The sequence below is a fragment of the Penicillium rubens genome (assembly GCF_028828025.1).
Source record: "Penicillium rubens strain IBT 27055 chromosome Unknown utg000003l_segment0_segment0, whole genome shotgun sequence".
Taxonomy (NCBI): Eukaryota; Fungi; Ascomycota; class Eurotiomycetes; order Eurotiales; family Aspergillaceae; genus Penicillium; species Penicillium rubens.
The window spans coordinates 6,659,094-6,677,629 of NW_026890601.1; the positions used below are offsets into that span (position 1 = coordinate 6,659,094).

Genomic DNA, 18,536 nt, shown 5'->3' on the forward strand with positions numbered 1-18,536 from the left:
TCATAGTATATACCGCAGTCTCCGGGTAGCCTCAGCCGCCACGAGAGCACTTATCGCCCCGATGAAGAGACAGATAGAGATGGCGTTATACCTATCCTTGTCGAGGTTCATCCACTGCGTATCTGAATTGCTGTTTGCGGGCTCTTCGCCCGGCTCGAGGATACTGAAGACAATCCAGCTGATGAAGGTGCCGACGAATTGTGGCAGGGTCGTGTACACATTCAGCACGCCCAGGTAGATGCCGGCTAGTTCACCTGTTGACGGGATATTGGACGCCTGTTCCTCCTCGTCGGTGTCGCTGTCGGTGGGATCGTGGTGGTTGAGTCGGAGAACATCCAGCTCGGTGTCTGCTGCGGAGTTGCGCAAACTGGCTGAGGTGATCATTGTCACGCCGGAACGCGAGGACGGTATTGTGGGGTAATAGCCGCCCATTGTTAGTCTGTTGATTTCCACGCCCATGAAGGCGAATGGAGCCCAGCCGCTGATTGCCCAGGGGATACCGCATACTGCTACTAGGAAGGTTGCGAAGGCGCGGGAGTGCGCTAGCGGGGCGAAGATCATTGTCGCGGCAAACATGACGTGGGAGATTAGCCAGGCGGTTTGGAGGTCGGGTCTAATTGCGCTGATGGCTTTGATGATCGCTGCAACTTTCGGTGGTGGTCGTGCGGTGAAACGCGTCCTCTTGGCATCTGGCTGCATGATACAAAAGGGTAGGAGTACAGAGCTGAGAACTGTGATAAACGAGAAGACCGTTAATGAAAGACTGCCCACGCGGCCGACTTCACCAAGCATATCCGTTGCTTTGGCCATGTCGTCTTTTGGTACTTCGTAACGGAAGTAGGTTTCGCCAACCCAGGTTGTGCTGTAGAAGAGGAAGGGGAACCAGCCTACTTATTGTTAGCATTGTTGATTTCACAGTAGGTGCGGAGTTTTCCATACCAATCCAAGCCCAAAATTGGGCCCAGCAAATGGCTTGGATGCGAGGGGGTAGTTCGAAAGTAGTTTTGAACAGCTGAGAGAGGACTTGAATAGCACCAGCACTTCCGTCATCCCTGTTATCACAAAAGGGTTAGTTTAAGGCAACAAGGATCGGTTCGAGTTCACCCACCTTGCAGATATAAGCACTCGCTCTTTTACCGAGTATGATGTGACTCCCACTGCCAACATCAATGACAAAGCAGCGATCACAGTCATCTGCTTGAATTGCGTATCTCCAAGGAAAGTACCAAAGATGCTAACAGTATCGATGGCACCAACCACATAAGCAAAGAGTTGACCAATGGCAGACATTCTTCCGGCTACAAGAAAGGTCAGCGTGTTTTAGGCTGAGACATATGGGGAAGCGCCATACCCCATGCGGATCCAGCTTGTTGCGATGGAATCGGTAGTGTATCCACAATCAGACCGCGACAGCACGCTTGAACTAAGACATTGTAAGCCATTTTCAATTAATGTATGGGCAAGTCTGCCACTTACCAACGTTGATAGAGAAATCCACCGCATAAATACTCAACACAGCCAGGGCGATTGTGCCATTCTTGGCCTGTCGAAAATCGCGATTAGCTTCCACATAACCAGGCGTGTTTTAATGAACAGAAAATGTACCTTTTCCGGATCTTTGACAAATAAACCAACAATCTCTGCCGTCCACCCCAAGACGAACAGACAGAAAGCGACAACTAATGACCCAAAGACCATGAAAGGTCTACGCCGACCCCATTTCGACCGTGATCGATCAGCAATGACTCCAATAAGAGGCTGGATAATTAATCCAGACAACGGGCCAGCAATCCACACCAACGAAGTCTTGGACTTCGTCAGACCGAGTTGAAGAAGGTAAGGTGTACAATCTAACAGAAAAATAATAAAACCAAGTCAGCGAAAATTATCCCTGAGTCCCAATGGAGATGATTTGGAATGTGTAGATCTTACAAGTCATCTCAGTACCCCACGTGAACCTATTCTCAAGAAAATCTCCGAGTTAGCCACAGACAACACAACATCCCTTGGAATTCTCAATTGCCTCCACAAAAAAAAAAAAAAAAAAGGTAGATGTCGCACATAACCTATCCACTATAACCAAGCGACAAAACAAACGGGGCAATACGCACTGCAATCCCACCAAACTAAACGTCAAAAGCGCCATCCTGGTGGACTCATTCCGGCCCTTGATGGAGGGCGTGCCCGCCCACCTCGCAGCCTGCGGCATCCTATTATCCACGTGCTAGCATGCACTCAGCTTTCTTCTCATGAACCCAAGCCAGAATCAGAGAGGGCTGGTGGCCTAGCCAGTAACAGATCCAAGTTGAAAACGCTTGTCCGGAAGAGACGCGCAATTCAGATTCGGATAACAGAGTGTATGATCTAGCAGGGGTTGGGATACGTCAGGGGATTGGGAAAGGGGCCGGCAGGTGTCTAATCCTTTCGGGGAATTGAGTCGCGTGCTCTTTTCGGAGCCGTCGGGGGAGCTCGCGGGGGCCGAAACAGTGCACGGTACGCTCGGCGTTCGATGTTTGTTGGCCGTGCGGATTTTGGGAGGAGGGTGCGTTGGCTGCGACGGAGGTGCTGATGGGTGTCTATACAGTTGTCGAGAAGCGTCTAAGGGTATTCTAAGAGGAAAGACGTTGTCACAGTCGAAGAAGAAGGAGAGAAAATCCGCGTTGGCCTGAGCGCCTCTATGCGGGCCCCCGGCCTTATCGATTTATTTAATTTGAGAGACCCGCCAGCCCTGGAACCCTTTTGCCGATCCGGCTTCGCTTACGACTAGGGTAGGCTATGCTGGTGCTTTTATTTATCTGTGTACGCGTTTAGATCGCTACATAAGTACTCTACATGCATTAGGTCTCTTGCGCACGCCAGCTATGTCGTTTGCAGCCCTTGATCTCGGGAGCTCAGCCTTATGTCAGCCTCTCCGTGATGGACCCTTGGGCGCTGATTGGCCACATGTGATAACGTAATGCAGCCAATTATAGAAACACATTGTTGACACGGGAGAGCCCTGGAGGGGATGAGGGAATGTACGGAGTACGTGCCAAGGAGTTAGTTCTACAGGGGCTAATGTCATGACTTACCTGATTAGGAAAATACATGTACTTTTGCTCATTTTATTTTATACTACATATTAGCAAGAAAAACACGGATGACAGCAACTCCCAAATGGACATCCACCACAGAGTCGAACAAAATAAGGGCGTAAGTATCTTTCATTGCGTGCGTCGCATCCAATCCTAATTTTGAATTGGTCTCGAAAACCTAAGTATCACAATATGACGCGACTCCTGCCGGCCAAACAATCAACCAGAGTCAGAAAATAGAGATTTTAATTCGTTTGTATCCCGAATCCGCTTCCCATAATCATCGTAAACAGCTATACTCCCAAAACCTACAGCCGGTTGGGGGCCGAGGTAGTGACGGGCCACTGGTAGCCAGCGGCGTCGCTGAACTTGTAGCCGTATGAAGCAGTGAAGTCGTCAAGGACGGCGGGTCCACGGGAGCCTAGATCAATGCAAGTTAGCTATATGTCATGACTAGGAAAGAAAAAAGAGTGGATAAACTCACCGTAGGGGTACTCCATGGGGATGATCTCCTTGTTGTCATCCAAGTAGTGCAGGAGGGGAGTGAAGATGCGCCAGCTGGCATCCAACTCGTCGTCACGAACGAAGTTGGAGTGGTCGCCCTTGAAGGCATCCAGAATCAGGGATTCGTAGGCCTCGGGGATCTTGAGGTCGGAGAAGCGACGGCGGTAGGTCAAGTCCAGCTCGGTGACCACCGTCTGCATGGAGAGACCGGGCAGCTTGGAGTTCATCTTGATATAGACGGACTCGTTGGGCTGAACACGGATGACAAGCTCGTTACGGGGGATGTCCTTGAAGATACCGGAAGTGACGTCCTTGAATTGGATGCGGACCTCGGTCTTCTGCTCGTTCAGGGCCTTTCCGGCCTTGAGAATGAAGGGAACGCCGTCCCAACGCTCGTTCTTAATGTATGCAACCATCGCGCAGAAAGTCGGGCAACGCGACTCCTTGGGCACAGTGTCGTCCTCCAGGTAGCCGGGCTTGCTGCCGTCGAGGGAGCGGCCGTACTGGCCGATGATAACGTTCTTGGGCTCAATAGCATCCATAGCGCGGAGAACACGGACCTTCTCATCACGGATATCCTCGGAAGAGAAGGAAATGGGACGCTCCATGGCGAGCAATGTGAGGACCTGCAGAAGGTCTATAAAATTGTTAGTATGTTTCCTACATCTAGTGAGTGCAATTGAATGTACTTACGGTTCTGCATAACATCACGGATAATACCGAACTCATCGAAGTAACCACCACGGCCCTCAGTGCCGAAAGGCTCCTTGAATGTAATCTGCAGCCGATATTAGGACGCGAATCCCGGAATGAGATCACTTCCATCACATACCTGAACATTATCGATGTGACGGCGGTTCCATGTGGCGTTGAAGAACTCGTTGCCGAATCGCAGAATTAGGATATTCTTGACCATCTCCTTACCGAGGTAGTGATCGATACGGAAGATCTCCTCCTCCTTCCAGTTAGGCTCCAAAGCCTTCTGGAGGTCTCGGGAGCTCTGTAGATCCTTACCGAAGGGCTTCTCGACCTATTAAAGAAAAGAATAGGTGTATCAATATGGAGTTCGTTTGGTGGTAGGCTGCCCAGAGAAACTCACAATAATGCGAGCGAGACCGCTCTTGGGGTAGCAGTTGCGCTTCAGCTGGTCAGACACAGTGGTGAAGACACTGGGCGGCAATGCCATGTAGAACACGCGGTTCTGCTCCTTCGATTGGCGGTTGTTTTCGATCTCCTCAAGGTGCTTGTTCAAGTTGATGAACGAATCGTCTTGATCATATTGGCCAGAAACGTAGGTGCACATCTTGCAGAACTGATCTAATTGATCTTCGATCTCCTTTGTGGGGACCTTGATGTACGAGCGGACGCGCTTGAGGTATTCGTCGGTGTCCATCTTTGTCCGCGCATATCCGACGATCCGAATGTCCTTGGGAAGGAATTTGTTGCGGAACTATTTCCAAAATTGTGAGTGGGTGAGAGCTGGAAAGTTCAGTGAGAATATCACATACAAGGCCAAAGAGTGCAGGGAACTATAGAATTGGTTAGTCACGTCAAGAGTCATCGCATCCTGGAGGGGTACGAACGGTCTTCTTCTTCGCCAGATCACCAGATGCGCCTAGTACCACGATGATGGTATCATCTTTAAGTTCGATGGTGCTGAATGCCATATCCATTGTTAGTGTTGCGCTTAATTGACCGAGAAAGATTTTTGCATATAACGCGGCAATTGAGGGGTTGAGCGGGGGAGCTCTCTGAGCAGAGAAAGTCTGCGAAAGCGTTCAAAGGAAGGATCGACTATTATCGTGACGAAGGCAATAACCTCTAAACATCACAATCTTGGGCATAAATTGAGGTTGATTGAGCTGGAGGCAGCCGGTAGGCTTCCGCAACCGGGGGGTAGAGAGTGATGTCAGAGACGCAGGAGGGGGAACTCACCCAGCACCCTGACGGTCATCGGTCTGGTTAATCACACTAGACATCTTGCACCAACCGCTTAATACACAAGATAAAGAAGAAAGGTTGAAAGAGATTGGAAAAGGGAAAAAGAGGAGGATTGTTGAAGAACACCAGGATCCGGCGGAGTACTTTTTAACGGAAGTTCACAGCTTCGGCTGGTGGGGCTGAGGTATTGTATGTATTTTATGACTTCAGGGTATTAAATCACTTTTTTTTTTTTTTTGTTTCAATAAATTGGTTTTTGCTATTATTTTTTTTAATTTTTTTTTTACTTATAACTATTGTTTGCTGTACTAATATTCTACTAATATTTCGTTTCTCCTCTGATGCATACTGCTATTTAATGCCGGCCTAGGGACCTGGCCTCGTGGCAAATTTCGGTCAACTTTCTTATATCCAGTATTCTTAAGTCCGATCTTCATGATCATTGTTATTGACCTTGAACTTTGGACCACTCTTTGAGATCCCACGGGAATCTTACCCGTTTTGATTATCAGTAACCCCGCGCAGGCTACTAGGGCTATCAGCGCTACTTATAGCCGTCCGGTTCAGCCTCGGGGTGATACAAGGCACGATCGGGTCAATTGTCAATAGTGTCAGACGTGAGCATGTCGCTTATTCTTGTTCTAATAACAGATCCCTTCCAGAGAAAAGAGAGTTGGGGGGTCATCTGATAAGAGATGTGGTTCACTTATAGGTGCAGAGGACTTTACACAAACAGGCTAAATTCAACTGTATAGTGGTATGGGTCCATAAGGATGTCCAAAATTGGACGTTCAATGTGTATAACTAGTGAGTACTGGTCGATACACTATGGACAAATCTGCGGTCAACTGTACTCCGTATAGTATGCACATGTATATTCAAAGCGGATCATTGGAATAACAGGCCATCGCATCGAGGGGAATGTTACTCCGTACAGCGTGCCCACTAAAGTCCCCTACGAGAGCGTATCAATTAAAGTACCGAACCTGCAAGAACAGGTACAATACCATGGACCTCGAGCACGCAAGCCGATAAGAACTTCTACCGGTGACCCAAATCGTGGGGATGGATCGGCACATTTGTCATTTTTGTCCCAGACGGATTCTATTTTCCCGCGAGAGGCCACTTGGTTAAGTCCGGTTTGAGACTTGTATTAACCCGAACTACAATTCGAGGGGGTCCGAATCCGGAGCATACATATTAACCGTTAAGTGCTACTTGGGGGCTATACTGCATGTACGTATACTGTACAACCCTACATATCTATGCTACAATGTGTGTACTCTACGCTAGTCTGGTTCCCGAGGTTTCTCGTCCGAGTCCTCTTGAGAATTGCCCCAAGTTTCGATGAATACATACATAACCGGTCTCAAATGTAATCATCCCGACAGCCAGGATGTGGGGCATGATACAAGAACTTCTAGATTTCCCAATCAGTGGTCTCGGTCTGAAGTATATGCGAGGATGTACCGGAGTTCTACCCGGATCATGTCACTGTCAATGGTTATCACTTCAAGAAATTGGCAATTGTTTCTATATTCAATGAACTTATATAGGATTGGAAACAATTCTTCACTACTTGGAGACCTGCCGGCAATAGCCCTTACACTTTGCTTTTTCTTGAATGAAACCTTCCAACTTTAGAAGGCTGGAACCCCTGTCGTCATGGCTTAGGTTTGTCAGCTGGAGCTGCAGCTTGGAGGCTTGGACGTGCCGGTCGGACTACTGTAGCCCGAGTGGCAGAAAAAAAAAATAAAGTCGGCGGTAAATGATCGGTAAATGACGTCCAGCTCGGATCGGAGAAACAAAGATCCCGTAGAGCTTATCTCATCTCAGATTCTGCCTATCTAATCGCTGATATAAGATAGAGAGCGGTGTGGCTATCACGGGATCTCGCTTAGCCCTGATATGTCACGTGGACTGTGGCTCGCTAAGATCCCGTTTAGGCTAGGGCGAAAACCAACACACGGCTGCCCAAATTGATTGTGCGCCTGACTCTATCGAAGCGACGACAACCACGACAAACGGGAACGACTTTTGATCTTGCGGGTCATTCCTTCGACTTTCTTTCCTTGCCCGCTCCCCAGAGAAACGCCGACACAATGCCTTCGGAACAAGGACACCGCCGTGAGTGAATTCCTCGAATGTCTTATCGATCGTCGTTTTGGCAGTCTCGAAATCGCAAAGCCGCATCTCGAGCACTTGTGTGGTCGCACACTGGATAATGGACATGTGCTAACTATTTCTTCTTTTTTTCTAGTCTACGTCAAGTAAGTTACCACCGCACTTTCATCGTCGCATTTAAGGATACATCAATTCGACATGGAGGACCGATTTGGGGGACATAACATCGCCACTCAAATCGAAGCAACACACGAGATGAACAGAATTAATACGAATTTCTTTTTACAGGGGACGTCACCTGAGCTTCCAGCGCAGCAAGCACGCCCTCACCCAAAACACCAGGTATCTACGCCCTGCGCACATGAAATTGAATGCCCGATGAATGGAATCTGATATATGGTTATAGTCTGGTCAAGATCGAGGGTGTTGATGACACCAAGGCCGCCAAGTTCTACCTCGGCAAGAAGGTCGCTTTCGTTTACCGTGCTAAGCGTGAGGTCCGCGGCTCCAACATTCGGGTGATCTGGGGCAAGGTCACCCGGCCGCACGGTACGTGAATGCAACAACCAGTCTGGAGGCCATGTCCGAATGGTCCTCTAGGTCTGGGAACCTCCAACTCGAATTTCCTTTATCTGACTCGTTCTAGGCAACTCCGGTGTTGTGCGCGCCAAGTTCCGCAACAACCTCCCCCCCAAGTCCCTCGGCGCTACCGTCCGCGTTATGCTCTACCCCTCCAACATCTAAACGGATTCTCTGTGTTGTTTTTAGTGGGCGATTCCCTTCTTCGCACAGACGGTCGGTCAGGCAAGGAAAAGTCGACGGAACGAGCCGATGTTGATTTTGAGGTGATGGAGTTGGCGGGTTGATAACGTTTTGTTCGTGGGAGAAGGCAGGGCCAACAAAGCCCTACGAATCAAAAAAAATTTACACTTTCATAGCTGTGTCGGCCCCAAGATACTGGGAACGAGCTTTGTCTCGATATTTCTCCTTGTTCTTACAATTGGCGAGCATGATGTGTCTGGTCGCGCAGCGTCACTTCTCCCATTGTGTATCTGACGCTTAAACGCACCAAATTCCATACCATTTCAAATTTCAACAGACCGGTCAATCGATCCGCTTCTTCGTGCGTCTGTCTTTCGTCTTTTGTTTTAAGAAGAAATTGCATTTCCTTGCTCTGGCTACAATATACCATGGCATGCTTGTTTTGCGAACCTAAATTACTCCCATGGCAACAACAACAACGTAGAGACAGACCTCGGACGTAACATTTTAAAATTAGCTGTAGCTCTAGCACCCATAGACCCTGTGCGGGCTGGTTCGGCCTGATTCCCCAGGTTGTGATGTGGATCCTCCCCATACCGTCGACCACCATAACAACCTTTGAACGTATGAACAACAGAGAGCGCTCTTTTTTACACTATTGAAGCATATATCGGCGTTGTATGCTCCATATTATTCTAGTGAGAAATCTCACATATTATCCTGTCTTCAGTATTCCCATGAAAAATATATAGATTCCAACTAAATCCAATCCGAACTCCACTCTAACCGAAGTATATATTTCTAAGTATATAAAAGCAAACCAGGTATCCTAGTCCCCCAACACCAACATTCCATCGTGAATCTTACAACGTTTCCTTGTGAATCGATTGTCTATGCGCTTTCAAGTTCTCCCGTCGACTGGAAGCATGCTTACACCAGGGACACTTGAAAGCCCGAGGATTGAGATGCTGTGTCTGAATGTGCCGCTTGAGCACACCTTTGCGCGAGAACAGACGGTCATATTGACAGTCCTTCCATTCGCATTTGAAAGTTCCGTAATCCTCGGTTTCTCTAGACGACATATGTTCAGCATGCGTATACTCATGATAGCTTTAAGAAGAGAACAAAATACACACTTTCTTTTGGTTGTACGGCGACGAGTAAGACACGGCATTTTCGTCTGGCTAGGCTCCGTCCTTACCTCATCCGACTCTGACTGGAGCGTCTCTTTTATTATAGGCGTTGAGACTGGTAGATCATCCCATGGACTTGGGCATCTAACGTCGTAGAGGCTTGCTGGGGAGAGTACGGTTGCAGTTGCCTGGGTTGGAACGGATCTTGGGCTGTGGTTGCTGATGGACCGCTTGATGGTGCTTGGGTCTAGGTACGACGACGAAGGAGTAGGAGACAGCATTGTCCCAAGGGCAACCGGCGTGGAGGGGAACTGTGCGGAGGGCAGCTGGTTGGAGGGGAGCTGCTGCTGATAGTTGTATGAAGGAGGTCGAGCAGTGGGCGTCCTCGTGGTGGTCGATGGATCAGGCGACGGGGACATGAAAAGAGTCTCGGGCTGTTTGAGATACTCGGTTCTCCAATTCTCCAACTCGCCATCAGACCACGGAAACGAGGACTCCGGGATAATCGAGTTGCGTGTTGACCACGCCATCATGTGTATAATCGCCGACCTGGATGTAGAGAGTGGGCGTTGAGAAGGTAGATACTAGTCATATGAATGATGAAGGGGTGGTTAGAAGAATATTTCTTTGAGCCGATGAAGGACCGAGTATTTATAAAACATGAGTCAACGTGGTTTAGGGCACACGGCTGATCAACTTCACTAAAAGCCGCACTTGGGGACACTACACACCACTGATGGAGAAAGATGGAAAATAGAAAAAGGAAGACGGGCGGTCAAACTTGGGGAGACTGACGCAACCACTCGGACCCCAAATTTGTTCTAGAAAACTCGTCTTACGTTCTGGAAAGCAGGGGTGCTGCTCTCTGCATCAAGCCCATGCTGAACGTTACTAAATGGAGACAAGCTCGATTTCAGTCCCAGCGGGTTCATGACTCGTGGCGCGCTTTTAGAGGGCTGAGCGTGAGATCCTGGTCTCCCAGGCCTTGGCTGCAGGGGACTCCTCATTTGTGTCTTCGATTCCTCAGTCTTTTGTTTAGAGAGGTGGAAAGTTTTCAAAGTGACGGAAGGATCATTATCATTTGAAAGTATGATACTGCTGCAGGCTGGTAGCCAATACCAGTACAGCACTGCCACTAAAAGCAGTTGAAAATGAGCGGCAAGTAGTGATCGACATGTACTATAGACCTTAATTTCGTTGGGTTGTTACTAATTCCTATGTGGTATATGTGGCATATGGTGCTTCAGGATTATAAAATTAGAAAGCGGCCGAAGTATTCGTGCACTATTCCCAATTCCATGGACTTGGGATAGACTCGGGCGAAGGAGCCGCTTCCTGTCGAATATGAACTTGTTCTGCTTGCCCGCCCCGTCACGCCTGAAGGCTGCAGATCATTATCCAAGCGAGTCCCAAGGGACAGGAGAGATCGGCATATTCTTCTTGGTAACGTACTTTCTCTCCTCTTTTTCATCATTATTAACGCTTTTTTGTTATTTTGTTATTTATTTAATTCTATCCCTAAATTTTTAATCATATCGCTATTCCTATTCTCCAATAATGGTAATGGTAGATGAACTCAAAAAAAGCCTCACTACGTGAACTATCTATGTGGTTGGATATGGATGTGACAAGGACCAGGCTTGCATTGCATCAAAAGGGTCTAGCGCCTGGGGGCCGTTGGAAGTTATTACAGCATTAGAACGTTATTAATATGCATGCGCTCTAATTGGTGTAGGCATAACATGACGAAGCATTAAAGATCCGATGTGATAACGGAGATTTTGTACTGCCCAGGTGTCAAGTTAGGGTTCCGGATACTTCGCAGGACGCTGTTGATTTCCGGACCCGACGATCTCGAACGCACCCCTGCACCTCGAAATATCGAAAATATAAAAATTAGCCTTAACTATCATATAAATCGTGCATAAGCGCCGAGTGTGACTGTATATGACGAGAACTCATTGGTGAGCTCGTATATGCACCACGACGGGGCGCAGTTAAGCTGCATGAGCTGAGGGTCCTATTATTACCACTATAATAATGCTTTAATATTATTTTGGTTCTCGCCCCGATCCAAATAAAGCACGAACTCTCTATTATCATTGAATATCAACACTGAACTCCGGTCTACCATGACTCTAAGCCTGCTGCATACTCAAGTTCTCCATCAGACACGCTGACAATGAACTCTCCCCAAGTAAATTATATAACTTTATAACTATATATTCCAAAATAAATACGAACCGAACTCCACTTTAACCGAAGTATTAAATAGTGACTATCAAGGGTATTGAGGCTATGAGCTACACGTTGAATGTATAGTTCGCATCCGGACGGTGACGTATTCCATACGCAATCAACGAACAAATCACTTCGAATTGCTTTGGTAAAAGCGCGCCGATTAGTAGTTAATCAATTTCAATTGGTACAATATATATGGTGATCGCTCAGAGTATCAACGTTTTCTCATCTCGATAAAAGTCCAAGCTGCAAAAGCCAGTTGTGCGGTTCCCTACATCTGAAGTTAAAAGAACCAACACAGACAGACCCATTTAGTTGGGTCTACGATACCTACGACATCTTGATTTGGATTCAGGTCAACTTTAGTCAACATCTCGCCGAGCGGCGAAGCAAAAAGGCATGGATGCGCAGGGATACGAGACTCGCGACTCCATAAACAATGTCTGGGGCGATCGTACACCATATAAGCATGAGTGGCCGAGCCGATGCGACATCAATATTATCAAACCCCCCGAAAAATGGGTACAGAGCGCCTGCGTGCTTTGCAGGTATGTAGTTGCTCACCATGTTTGTGATAGGCGATATACGGTTCATCTGATGACTGACTTAAAATTTTCAGCAATGGATGTGGAATGGACATCGGCGTGAGAGATGGCAAAGTCGTTGGCGTACGTGGTCGTGTTTCCGACCGCGTCAATAAGGGACGACTAGGCCCAAAGGGCTTGCACGGGTGAGTCACCAATGCGGAATGTCCGTTAGGAGAAATGACTTATCCGGGTCCTGATACAGATGGGCCTCAATTAACCACGCCGACCGCCTTAAACACCCGCTGATTCGGCGAAACGGCAAACTCGAACGGGCGTCATGGGATGAGGCTATGTCATTGATTGTTGACAAGGCGCACGAGGTTCAATCTCGGCTATCAAATCATGGCATTGGCTTTTACACCTCAGGTCAACTGTTTCTGGAAGAGTACTACGTCCTTGCTATGGTAGGCAAGGCCGGTCTCAATACGCTGCACATGTACGACACCAGGAGCCTGCAGTGCAATGGCGCCTTGGAAAAGCTGACAGTCTTGGCAGGGACGGTAATACGCGTTTATGCACTGCAACGGCCGCAGCTAGCATGCGTGAATCTTTTGGTAGTGACGGCCAACCGGGATCTTACAGCGACATAGACTATACGGACTGCCTTTTCCTGGTAGGCCACAACATGGCGCACACCCAAACGGTTCTGTGGTCGCGTGTTCTAGATCGGCTACAAGGACCCCAACCGCCCAAACTTATTGTCGTGGATCCGAGAAGGTCAGACACAGCAAAACAGGCGGATGTGCATCTGGCACCAAAGAACGGGACAAACGTTGCTTTACTCAACGGCCTGCAGTATCTGTTATTTAGCAATGGGTGGATCAACGAGGATTATGTTTCAAAGCATGTTGTGGGGCTCGAGGACCTCCGTACGGTTGTGAACCGGTATACTCCCGACGTCGTCGAAAGAATTACAGGCGTCCCTGTTACGCAGCTCCACCAAGCCGCAGAGATACTTGGGACCACTAGTAGTCTGCTGTCCACTGCCTTACAGGGAGTGTATCAATCAAATCAGGCGACTGCATCTGCTTGTCAGATCAACAACATCAACCTGCTGCTTGGCCTAATAGGCAAACCTGGAAGCGGTATTCTTCAAATGAATGGACAACCCACTGCTCAGAATAACCGGGAAACCGGCTGCGACGGCGAGTACCCTGGGTTTCGAAACTTCCAGAACCCTACACACATTCAAGAAATCGCCGATATTTGGAACATTGAGCCAGTCAAGGTCCCTCACTGGAATCTACCCACGCACGTGGAGAATATGCTCAAATACATCAGCGACGGTTCGATTAAGATGTTCTGGATCTCTGGCACCAATCCTCTTGTCAGTCTGCCGCACCTACAGAAGGTTCGGGAATTGTTGACCAAACCGGAATTGTTCGTTGTGACCCAAGACATCTTTTTGACTGAAACTGCTGCCATCTCAGACGTGGTTCTCCCTGCTGCCCAGTGGGGAGAGAAAACAGGTTGCTTTACCAACGCTGACCGGACCATGCATTTATCTCAGAAAGCGGTCGAACCGCCAGGCCAGAGCAAAGCCGACATGGATATATGGCTAGATTTTGCGAGGCGGATGGACTTTCAAGATAAAGATGGGAAGCCACTAATCCCGTTCACCAGCGCTGAGGAGGTCTTTAATGCATGGAGGAAGATGTCTTGTGGCCGCCCATTGGACTGCACCGAGATGTCGTACCAGAAGTTGGCTGGTGGTTCGGGCATTCAATGGCCGTGCACCAGCGTATATCCCCAGGGCAAGGAACGCCTATTTGATGACGCGAAATTCTTTACCGATACCGCATACTGCGAGTCTTACGGACACGATCTCGAAACAGGTGCGCCTTTTACAAAATCGCAATATGAAGCCATGAATCCTGCAGGGCGAGCCATTCTTAAAGCGGCGCACTACCAATTGCCGCTTGAAGAAACCAGTGAACAATACCCTCTGCGACTCACAACTGGCCGCAATGTCTACCAATTCCATACACGTACAAAAACTGGTCGCTCTAAGCGATTGCAGGAGGCATACCCCGAACCCGTCATTCAGGTTTCTATTGCAGACGCAGACGCCCTGCATCTTGTGGATGGAGAAATGGTCGTGGTCAGATCACGACGTGGCAGTGTTGAATTACCGGTTGTTATAGGTGACATAACTGAGGGTCATGTCTTCATTCCGTTTCATTTTGGCTACTTTGATGCCACAGATGACAGGGCACGTGCAGCAAATGAATTAACCCGCGGTAAAGATGCAGAATTCCCAAACCATACTTCGAATCCTCGATTACTAACTAGCCACAGAGCAATGGGACCCTGTCTCGAAGCAACCCATGTTCAAATCCGGAGCTGTCCGTATCGAGAAATGCGTCCAGATAGAGGGAGGGAAGACCAATCACGCTAAAGAAAAGCACACTGAAGCTGTCCGAAGCGTCGAAAAGGGCAAAGGAATGGCAGAGCCCGCTGACGAAAACGGTGGCCACACCGGCAACAAGGAACCCGTGCGACGGCTCGAATTGTGGATGGGAGCCTTAAATGAAGGCCTCGAGATACTTGTTGAAATTTACAGAGACTTGGTACCTCGTTTAGTTCACGATTTGGAGGTTCAGAGTGGGCTGGAGGTAATGCGTCGCCTGACAACAGAGGTCTTGCATCAGTTCAAGCCGGTGATTGATAGATATCACGGAAGTCATCAATACGGTCGAACAGTCGCCCAGTATCTGCAAAAAGCTGTCTTTCCGGCGGTCGAGGAAACCAACGACCCATACGAAGCATTAGCAGCTCTGCAATCCCTGGATCTATTCCTAACCTATATCGAAGGTCATCTTACAGCATTATCGCCTGCTAGTCAAGCTCTGTGGGATAGCGAGTTTGTGAACGTTATCTCTTCTGCCCAAGGCAGCATCCAGAGACAAAAGGCGTGGGTCAATCAGCATATAAAGGTCAAAAGCCCACAGACCCTTCTAGTCCCAACAGTCGCTGCGGAAGATCTTTACGACTCCCAGTCGAGTATGGCCGGACGGATACGATCTTAGGACGAGTCCATTCCCCATTACGAAGTATCGATATATGAATATACCTAGGTACTCTGGAGAAAAACGTTGATTGAATAATCTTAGGAAGGAGCGAGTTAATCGGCAAGTGCGAGCGTTGCGTGCTAGTGCCCCCAAGAAGACAGCGGACCTGAACTCGGACCCGGGGGGCTTTTGAGTAACGGCGAGGTAAAACATGAGCTTCTTACCAGTCGTGTATCTGGGATCGAAGACAACAACACATTACCGATTCGAGCGCACCAAAAGTAGCCAAGGATTGAAGATGCCTTAGCGCCAAATCACTTAGTAAAAGAAAAAGATGAAAGGATGTCGCCAAATTCAAGTACTTCGAAGTATACCTAGATAGATACTCCCTACCTAGGTAGATCTCTAAGTGATCACCAAATACACCTTGCGCATCTACTAGTACGAGTATGAGAAGTCATAGTTACGTCATGTCTGCACGCAATGCGGAAAGGAAATGTCCACGATATTCGCGGATTCACTCCAAATTTCTTCAACATTCAAGCAAATGGATTGAAGCATCTCCGAATATCGTCCATCGGGGCTAGTTGGGATGACAACTCTTAGAGCAGTCTTGTTGGCGGGTGGTCAGTCATCGCGCATGGGCATGAGAAAAGAACTACTGCGTCTTCCCAGTGATGAGCCCGTATTCATACAAAAGATCTCCTTGATCCACAAGGCCGTGCCCGAATCGGACCGTGTATACTTATCGCTGCGAAATCGAGCCGCACTGCAAGAGCTCCTTGAATTCAACGAAGTTCAGAAATTGCCCGAAGATCGACTTCTGCTCAAATCACGCAGCGGTCCATTACATGTTCAAGTGCTATATGACCATGACGACGCCAAGTTCCCAGAGCATGATGATATAGGTCCAGCGTCCGGGTTGTTAAGAGCTCAACAGCAGGATCCAACCTGTAACTGGCTGATTGTCGCATGTGACTATCCACTTTTGACCGCCGACGCATTGAGGAAATTGCGTGAAGGACCCGCTGGGGTAGTTACATGTTTCCATAATGAAGAAGGCTATAGCGAGCCTCTGCTGGCTATTTGGACACCCGAAGCGTTAAGTGCTCTTGGGAGGAACGTTCGTCAAGGTATTTTAGGGCCAAGCTCTGTGATACGACAACTCAACAGCACCCTGGTCGCGCCTGAATCGAACGAATGGCTAATGAACGTAAATACGCGGGAGGACTGGGACCGGATCGTCACGATCAAGACAAAACAGATCGACATGTAGATCCATGATTAGGGCATGCTACTCAATATACGCACACAACATGCAAATCTCGCTCTCATCTCAAACCAATGGGAATATATTGACGAGGTCGCCTGCCCTTACTTCAGTCACATCACGATGGATGTGTATCCAACAGTTTGCATCGACGAAAGGTCTCACTTTTCCAGGGCTGTGGTCGTCGATTAGTACTACCTCCACTTCGCCTCCCGCCGTACAATGAAAGACCCCTGGCCGAAATACATCTTTTTCTGATGGAAATGAGGTTATTACATGCGCAGACTGCCGCGCGGTCTTTGCGTCATTAGGACAGCTCATCCGTGCCGTCAGAGGAGTTTCCGGCAATTGTGACTGTAAGCACTTGAGGTAATGCATGACGAGAAACCGAAGGCAGGCAGCACTTGCCACCGGGTTGCCCGGCAGACCGAAAAACGGGATCTCGTCTGATCTTTCGGGTGATATATTTGGAACGGTAGCAAACATTACTGGGTGGCCCGGTCGGATACCTATCTTGTGGAAGACGATATGTGCACCCAGCCGTTGTAGCGCACTAGGGATAAGATCAAACCGCCCCGTGGATACCGCTCCGGTACTGATGATCAGGTCACAGTCTTTTTTCTCCAAGTTAGATCTCAACGTGTGCATCATCATCTCCACGTCATCGTCTAGAATACCCAAGAATTCCACATCGACACCGCTGTCTGCCAAAGCCGCCGCAATATAAGGACCGTTGGCATCTTCGACTCGACCAGTAACTGGCTGGTTGCCATGTGAAGCAAGCAACTCTGCACCGGTGGAGTATAGCCCGACCCGCAGCTTCGGTAGAACTGCGATTTCTGTGATACCCACAGACGCTAGTGCCATTATGTGGTGCGGCCGAATAATGGTTCCCGCTGGCATTATCACGTGGTGTCTTTGGAAATCCTCTCCAGCAGATCGTCGATTCTGCCGATACCGAGCAGGTTTCGTGATTTCGATATATTCATCGCCCGTGTAGGGTCCAGGTACCTTCTTCGTGTCCTCGAACTTGACACAACAATCGAGCCTGACGTTGTCAGGCTCGACGGCAGTTGGAAAACGACCGCCCGTCATAATCTCAACGCAAGAACAACTTTGACTAGCAGTATTGAAAAGTGGAAAAGGCTCGTTCCCTGCTGCCACCAAACCTTCCACATGAAATAAAATAGGATTGTCCGGAGATGCGTCTCTCGTAGCTCCGGAATCGACGGCATAGCCATCCATTGCAGAGGTGTCATACTGGGGAGTCGATATGGGTGACCGCATTTCACAACCCGTCACTCGGTTGAGAGACAAATTAAGGGGCAATTTTTCCATGTTCAGCTGAAGGGTTCTTGCACGACGTTGCGCCTCCGCTTCAACCATGCGTAGCGCCTCATGATATGATAACGCCATATAGGAATAGAGACAGTCTCTCTCAGACTGTGTGTTTCGGGTGCGCTTACAACTTCACTCTGCCTTTGAAGCGGATGGACAAGACATGGTATCTTCCGACACTTGAGAAGTGCTTTAGCCCATCGTGACGTCATCCTCGCTTTAAACAGTCAGTTAGCGTACATGAATGACCCCTTGTCTACTGCGGTGTATCCAGCTTGCTCTATCAAGTTAGGGTTCCGGGACAACTTTGCAGAACGCTGTTGATTTACGGACCCTACGATCTAGGGATTACATTGGGATATCTAGATCATAAAAGTTATCCTCAACTATCACATAATCGTGCATAAGCGCCGAGTGTGACTGCATGTGACGGGAACTCATTGGTGTGCTCGTATATGCACCACGATGGGGCGCAGTTTAGCTGCATGAGCTGAGGGTCCTATTGTTACCACTATAATGATGTTTTTTTATTATTCTGATCCAGATAAGCA

At 48.5% G+C, this 18,536-nt stretch overlaps 7 protein-coding genes across 7 annotated transcripts; 3 read left to right on the top strand and 4 right to left on the bottom strand.

Moving 5' to 3' along the window:
* N7525_008774 (putative sucrose transporter) lies at positions 1 to 2,209 on the bottom strand (the record flags this gene model as incomplete). The annotated part of the gene is made up of 8 exons (XM_002562837.2): positions 1 to 887; positions 940 to 1,052; positions 1,109 to 1,298; positions 1,352 to 1,423; positions 1,477 to 1,543; positions 1,606 to 1,850; positions 1,933 to 1,958; positions 2,112 to 2,209. The coding sequence occupies 8 exons, from the start codon at positions 2,207 to 2,209 to the stop codon at positions 1 to 3; spliced, it is 1,698 nt and encodes a 565-aa protein (XP_002562883.2).
* A 1,173-nt stretch (positions 2,210 to 3,382) lies between these two features.
* N7525_008775 (glucose-6-phosphate dehydrogenase) lies at positions 3,383 to 5,557 on the bottom strand (the record flags this gene model as incomplete). Its single annotated transcript, XM_002562839.2, has 8 exons — positions 3,383 to 3,495; positions 3,559 to 4,215; positions 4,272 to 4,356; positions 4,411 to 4,608; positions 4,678 to 5,028; positions 5,087 to 5,107; positions 5,162 to 5,234; positions 5,514 to 5,557. 8 exons carry the CDS (start codon positions 5,555 to 5,557, stop codon positions 3,383 to 3,385), a joined length of 1,542 nt encoding a protein of 513 aa, XP_002562885.2.
* A 1,586-nt stretch (positions 5,558 to 7,143) lies between these two features.
* On the top strand, positions 7,144 to 8,842 carry N7525_008776 (60S ribosomal eL33 domain-containing protein; the record flags this gene model as incomplete). The annotated part of the gene is made up of 5 exons (XM_061214489.1): positions 7,144 to 7,193; positions 7,471 to 7,646; positions 7,907 to 7,985; positions 8,050 to 8,192; positions 8,290 to 8,842. The coding sequence occupies 5 exons, from the start codon at positions 7,144 to 7,146 to the stop codon at positions 8,385 to 8,387; spliced, it is 546 nt and encodes a 181-aa protein (XP_061068920.1). The 3' UTR covers positions 8,388 to 8,842.
* A 426-nt stretch (positions 8,843 to 9,268) lies between these two features.
* N7525_008777 (uncharacterized protein) lies at positions 9,269 to 10,071 on the bottom strand (the record flags this gene model as incomplete). The annotated part of the gene is made up of 2 exons (XM_061214490.1): positions 9,269 to 9,476; positions 9,542 to 10,071. 2 exons carry the CDS (start codon positions 10,069 to 10,071, stop codon positions 9,269 to 9,271), a joined length of 738 nt encoding a protein of 245 aa, XP_061068921.1.
* A 2,107-nt stretch (positions 10,072 to 12,178) lies between these two features.
* N7525_008778 (molybdopterin oxidoreductase family protein) lies at positions 12,179 to 15,395 on the top strand (the record flags this gene model as incomplete). Its single annotated transcript, XM_002562842.2, has 5 exons — positions 12,179 to 12,327; positions 12,399 to 12,509; positions 12,569 to 12,802; positions 12,862 to 14,606; positions 14,665 to 15,395. 5 exons carry the CDS (start codon positions 12,179 to 12,181, stop codon positions 15,393 to 15,395), a joined length of 2,970 nt encoding a protein of 989 aa, XP_002562888.2.
* A 574-nt stretch (positions 15,396 to 15,969) lies between these two features.
* On the top strand, positions 15,970 to 16,653 carry N7525_008779 (molybdenum cofactor guanylyltransferase; the record flags this gene model as incomplete). The annotated part of the gene is made up of 1 exon (XM_061214491.1): positions 15,970 to 16,653. One exon carries the CDS (start codon positions 15,970 to 15,972, stop codon positions 16,651 to 16,653), a length of 684 nt encoding a protein of 227 aa, XP_061068922.1.
* A 112-nt stretch (positions 16,654 to 16,765) lies between these two features.
* N7525_008780 (molybdopterin molybdotransferase MoeA) lies at positions 16,766 to 18,063 on the bottom strand (the record flags this gene model as incomplete). The annotated part of the gene is made up of 2 exons (XM_061214492.1): positions 16,766 to 16,822; positions 16,924 to 18,063. The coding sequence occupies 2 exons, from the start codon at positions 18,061 to 18,063 to the stop codon at positions 16,766 to 16,768; spliced, it is 1,197 nt and encodes a 398-aa protein (XP_061068923.1).
* Between the last annotated feature and the right edge of the window lie 473 nt (positions 18,064 to 18,536).